The sequence below is a fragment of the Parus major genome, chromosome Z (assembly GCF_001522545.3).
Source record: "Parus major isolate Abel chromosome Z, Parus_major1.1, whole genome shotgun sequence".
Classification (NCBI taxonomy): Eukaryota; Metazoa; Chordata; class Aves; order Passeriformes; family Paridae; genus Parus; species Parus major.
Window position 1 is genome coordinate 73954695 of NC_031799.1, and position 5739 is coordinate 73960433.

At 45.6% G+C, this 5739-nt stretch overlaps 1 protein-coding gene across 1 annotated transcript in view; it reads right to left on the bottom strand.

Annotated features, from left to right (window-relative positions):
* The window catches only part of FAM151B (family with sequence similarity 151 member B), a 9283-nt gene that overhangs the window by 2362 nt on the left and 1182 nt on the right, over nt 1-5739 (bottom strand). The window contains exons 2-5 of the mRNA XM_015615526.3: nt 5571-5719; nt 4415-4571; nt 1656-1864; nt 33-168 (exon numbers count right to left, since the gene is read on the bottom strand). Of these exons, the coding sequence (XP_015471012.2) occupies nt 33-168; nt 1656-1864; nt 4415-4571; nt 5571-5719 (651 nt within the window). The remainder of the gene's footprint in view (nt 1-32; nt 169-1655; nt 1865-4414; nt 4572-5570; nt 5720-5739) is intronic.

A 5739-nucleotide genomic window follows, 5' to 3' on the forward strand; every position in this document is an offset into this window, starting at 1 on the left:
AGCTGTGGGATGCTGGACAGAGCAGCACTGACCTGGGGCACTGCTGGAGCAGCCAGTGGAGCTGTGGGATGGAGCTGGGCACCAGTGCAGCCCTGACTGCGAAGGTCACGGGCTGGGACAGGGGCTGGCACAGCTGGAACATCTCCTGCACCATGGGCCACTCGTAGCCTGGGGACAGACACAGCACTCAGCATCCCTCGTGCCCCTTTGGAGACACAAAACCAGCTCCTGAAAACTGAAATTCTTGAAATTCCACAGTCAGACTGCTGCATGGCTCTGAAATGCAGCGAGGAAAAATGCAATAAATGCAGTAACAGCATGGAAAATGAACTTACTGTGAAAACCTTTATTTATATACCTTACCTATATACTTACTTCACATACAGCTACAGAATGTGACATTTTTAATGTATCTTTGCCCTTTCACTAAAAAACTCTCCCACCACTGCCTTCAATATGGCCTAGATTAACATTGTCAGGGACCCTTTAAAAACAAAAATACGAAGGAAAAATTAGGAGAAGAAGTTAAATTAATCCACCAGGAATGAAGTTACACACAAATCAAACACACACAGACAAAAACATTCTGTGCCTAAAAACGCTAAAATCAAGCAATGTAAAATACTGCAAGTGCCTTTGCTGAGATTTTTACAAAGACTGGAGCTATTTCAGGTTATATTTAACTGTTCTTCTGTTTCTACTGGCTATGAAAATCCTGTAACAACAGTTAGTAACTTTTTTCTCCATTACTCATATGGAATGTAGTGACTAGAAATAGTAAAAAAACACTAAATATTAAAAAAAGTTTTTTTGGGCAAGCAGCAACTTCTAAGTGAAATCACTCAAATGAGCAGGTTTTCTCAGGTTTTATAGCAGAACCTTACTTAGTATTTCCATAAACTGAAATTTAGAATGGAGTGACACTGAAATCCATCTTCACAGGTTACCCGGTATTTCTAATGCCTCCTGCACTGAAAAAACCTGGGGAAAAGCACTTCAAAACATTTAATGTAAGAGTTGAAACTGTTTGCATAAACACTGAAAACAATTCAATAAAATTCAGTATATCATATAGCAAAACAGTAAATCTGGCTAATGAATAAGCAGCAATGGGAATGGTGTATAATCCTGCCATGGATCCAGACAATACTGGAGGGGACCCTGCTTCTCATAATGAGAACTGCAAGACAAAGCTTGTGAAAAAGACCCTGCAACAATGAAAATTGGAAAGTTTACTGCAAAAATTCAGGTATCCAAGAGGAATGAAATGTTAGGGGTAAGGCAGACCCACGATTTGATTTCAGTGATCAAAAAGAGCAGATGTAAAATCTCACATTTTCAGCTGATCTGTTTTCCCTCAGGATGCGTGCCAGGATTCCGATCTCCAAACCCATGCTCCCAGGATTCAGGGAGAGCTCTCCCTGAAACAGAAGCTAAGGGGTTTGTCCCTCAGAAGTGTTCAGCAGCTGAGAAAGAGCTGAAGTACAAACCAGCTTATTTTAAGAAGATGGTATTTTCAGCCAGCTGTGCTGCCACTGGACTGGGTGATGCACAGGCTCTATCAAACACCTCAGCACAGTGCTCCACTGAGAAGCACTGCAATCCCCAGCCTGCCAACTGGACACACACTGGAAGCCATCAAGCCCTGCCCTTACCTTGCCCTCGGTGGCAGCCTGTGGTCCAGCCCAGGGACAGGGTGGCCTCGGGGCAGGACGAGGTGACAGCGCCCAGGAAGGCGCGAGCATCCAGCGGCGCACGGCTCCCGCGGGGCCCAGGCAGGATGTCCCCGTTCAGCCACACGGGTCTGTCCAGGGGCTGCCCCACCTGCCCCAGCAGCTCCAGCGAGGGTCCCACGGCGGCCAGGCTGTGCCAGGACACAGGGCAGGGTCAGGGTGGGAGTGTCACCGCAGTGTCACCGCGCCCGCCGTGCCGGGTGAGCGCCACTGCCATCCGCTGACCTCCCCTGCAGGAGTGAAACCCCCAGACTCACAGCCCCTGCTCCCAGCACCTGCTGGCCTCCCTCAGCACCCCCAGCTTGTCACCTCTTCATCTCAGGCCTCAGAAGGGTTTTAACAAAGGAAGCCACTTGTGTTTCACCAGACCTGAAAGCCACAAATGCTGTAAATTCAGTCCTTTCACAGAGTGAAAGTCATCTGTCCCCACCTTAGCCACGCTCAAAGTGGCAAAGATTTTATCACAGTGCCAGATCCAGACTCGGATTTACCTTCACACACATGCAAGGTGATGCACCTGTACTAGGAGAATAAAAAGCCTGACACAGACCAAGTTCAGGCAACTAAAAGAGAGAAAAAGCACCCACTTGAATATTTAATGGCTGGTTGTGGTTCTTCCCACAGCTCCAAAGTGTGGCAGCACACAGAAGCCTGCCTGTCCAATGATCATCTGACAGCTAATTATTGAATTGTTAAATGTGAGCTGGCAGCACCTGAGGAACCAGTGCAGACACCCCGAGAGCATTTAACAAAATCTTCTGTCACGTACTCTTACTGTCCTGTCAAGCCAAAAGAAAAAGCACAACTAGCTTTTATCTAACTCCAGCCTGCAGAAACCTCCAAAGTACTGTGGAAGGAAAAGAGATGGGGAACTATGGGGAAAAGAACTGAACACCAAGAAAATCTTCTTTCTGACACAGCACATTAATTAATACACTATGTAACACTGAGGAATTTAAAATCACTGTGGTCAGAGTTGTGGAATTAGGTTGGTTCTGAAGCCAACAACCAGCCCCTGGGCTGCTTGTCTTGTTTTCTCTGTAAAGTCACTTTGTGTATTTTGTCTTTTGTGCTGTTGGGAAAGCTGCACAGAGGCAGGAACTCCACTCACTCAAGATGAGTTCAAGTTCTCTAGGAGAAAAGCCAGTGATGGCTTGTGTTAACTTGAGGGCTTCAGCATTTCTTACAGTGTCTGGGGCCAGAAAAGTTTAAATCCTCACACAAGCAAGGAACCATCAGGGTCAGTGGAAAGTCTTTCCTTGTACTGCAAAATATAGAGTAATGTAGTGAGAAAGAAGCCCCAGGCAAAATGGCAACACAGAAAAAATAAAAATAAATTTTTAAAAGCCCAAAACAATAAACCATCCCCCAGAAAAAGAGGAAAAAAACAAAGCAAAAGAACGACAACAAAAAAAACCTCAACCCCAAAAAACCGTAAGCCCCAGAGAGCACTGGTTTCACTGCACAGCATTTAGAAAATCCAGATTTACTGCTGACTTCATGTGAAATGACTATGGCATTTCTGAAGTGGGACACTAAAGACCTTTTGCAGAATACATGAATTTAAGTAGCCAAAGCCAGTAGGAAATGTAACTATGTGGTCAGTCGAGCTGATAGAGCAGAGATGTAAAAAGTAGATTTTTAAGGCACTATTGAAACAATCTCTAAAACTTCAGCAATGGCATCCAAATAAATATTATCCAAAGGAACATCAAATTCTGTTATCACTTATTTGATCTATCTGCACTGTGTGATGTATTTTTGAATGCTTTTATACAATCAGACTTTCATAATGCAATGCCCTTTTAGAAGCTTTCTCTGAATCACTGCACTTCGCTGTAAATTCCCTGTGGAAAAATTAAAGGCAAAAATTAAAGGTATTAAGGTAAAAAATTAAATAAAATTAAAGGTAGTTTAAAATTAATCCAAACAATAATTAAAATGGAGGAAAAACACCACCAAAAATCACAATAAATAAGCCCAAACTAATGCCTACTGCTCTTTTTTCCCTCTTCTGCCCAGAACCACACACACAGATCCTGTAACAACAAAAGGATTTAGCCTGCCCACGTTTTTTACTTCTGTGAACTTTCACATGAAAATCAGGACTGTGTTACACAGAACCACAGGCATAAATCATATTTCACAACTATCTTGTGAGGGGTTTTTGCTTTTCTATAGAGTGCTTCAGCATTGATGAAGGTCTTTGTAATTTGCTACCCAAACAGACTGAGCACATGGAAACTGAGACAAAGCCAGAGTCAGGAGCTGAAGGGCTGCATGTCTGGAAATCACAGCTCATTTCTAACTCTTTCTAGGCAATCTCAGGTAGTTTTCAGGCGTGTTTTCCATCCCAGAAATGAACAGCTAATGGTTCAAACTATGAATGAACTTCTCAACATTTAGTTAGTAAGGACAGAGAAAGGAGCCTTCCAGAGAGGCACCAACATTTCCCAATAGGAAAGTTCTAATTCACTGAATTAAAAAAATCATTATTTGTAGCTCAAAGCACTTTTAAATGTTTTTTTCTTGCCATGCTTTGAGAATTATGGGCTATATTGCCATATGGATTATGCTTCTGAATGCACCACATTAAACTGCACAATAAGGAGGAGTTTGGTTGACAATCACCTGTAGAATTTTAACAGGTAAGAATGCAAACAATCTTTTTGTTGAGATACCTCTTAAAATCCAGCTTGATGCCTTTATTGGTGCTGACCATCTGTGCCAGCCACTCCTGCAGGGTGATGTCGCTGTCAGTGTCTGGGGGGTGAGCCAGGATGGGGTCCCTGTCCCCTCCACGAAGGAGAACATCCACCTCCACCATGTGCACATCACCTGGGGATGGAGAAATTAAACCTCAGCTTTCAGTGCCTCAGGCCAACAATTACCCAGCAAGTCTGTCTACAGCAGCCTGTGCACCCTTACTCCAACGGGAACTGCTGTCTGTGACACACAGGATGCAGCTCTGGGGGGTTCTCAGCCACCAAACACTTTGCAAGCCTACAACCATGTCAGAATTGATCTTTGAGGATGCATTTGGACAAACAACCATGTGGGGTTTTTTTCCTTTTTTTTTTTTTTTTTTTTGGTTTTGTTTTGTTTTGTTTTGTTCATGGGAACAGAAAAACAGGCATCCAACATGTGAACCCACTCTGGTTAAATTTCAGATCTTTTCCTCTGAAAACAGGGCTCCTGACAGAGGAAAGATGAGCACAGGATTTAATACTGGCAGAGACTGCATTCCCCTTGACTCACTGCCAAAACTGACCAAGAAAATGTTAGCTCACACATGAGACAGGCAAAGAGGGGTCTTAGGAGTGCTCAGGCTCTTGAAAAGAGCTTTATATAACGAATCTGGGCAGTGCTACCAGCTTTGCAGAGAATCCAACACATACAGTGAAGACTGAAATACGAAGAAAAGAGCTAGAGACACTATTCAACATAAAGGATATTATATATAAATTTACACAAATACGTATTTGTCAGATAGTTACATAAATTTACATACAATTCACTGCTGCCCAGGCTGGAGGACCATGGCCCTTGTGGCTCTGCACAAGTCCCTGGCAGGAGGGGACAGCCGGGGGGATTTGGGATCTGCTCCCAGGGACAGGGACAGGAGGAGAGGGAACGGCCTCAGGCTGGGCCAGGGGAGCTCAGGGGGGACAGCAGCAGGAATTTCCCCATGGAAAGGGAGCTCAGGCCCTGGAACTACCCAGGGAGGGTGGCAGTGCCCATCCCTGGAGGGATTCAACAGCCGTGGGGATCCTGGAGCAGGGAGAAGGAAGAGGAGGAGGAGGAGGAAGAGGAGGAAGGGGCCCGTGCCACACTCACTTCGCGCGGCCTCCGCCGCCCGGGCCCTGCTGTTGGCGGCGTGGAACCAGCGCACGGCGGCCCCGTCCCTGGCCCCGATTAGCCCGGAGCGCAGGAAGTGATCCACGGGCCACTCGCTCCAGGCGCCTGCGGAAACACGGCGGGAACCCCTCAGCGCGGCCCGGCCGCC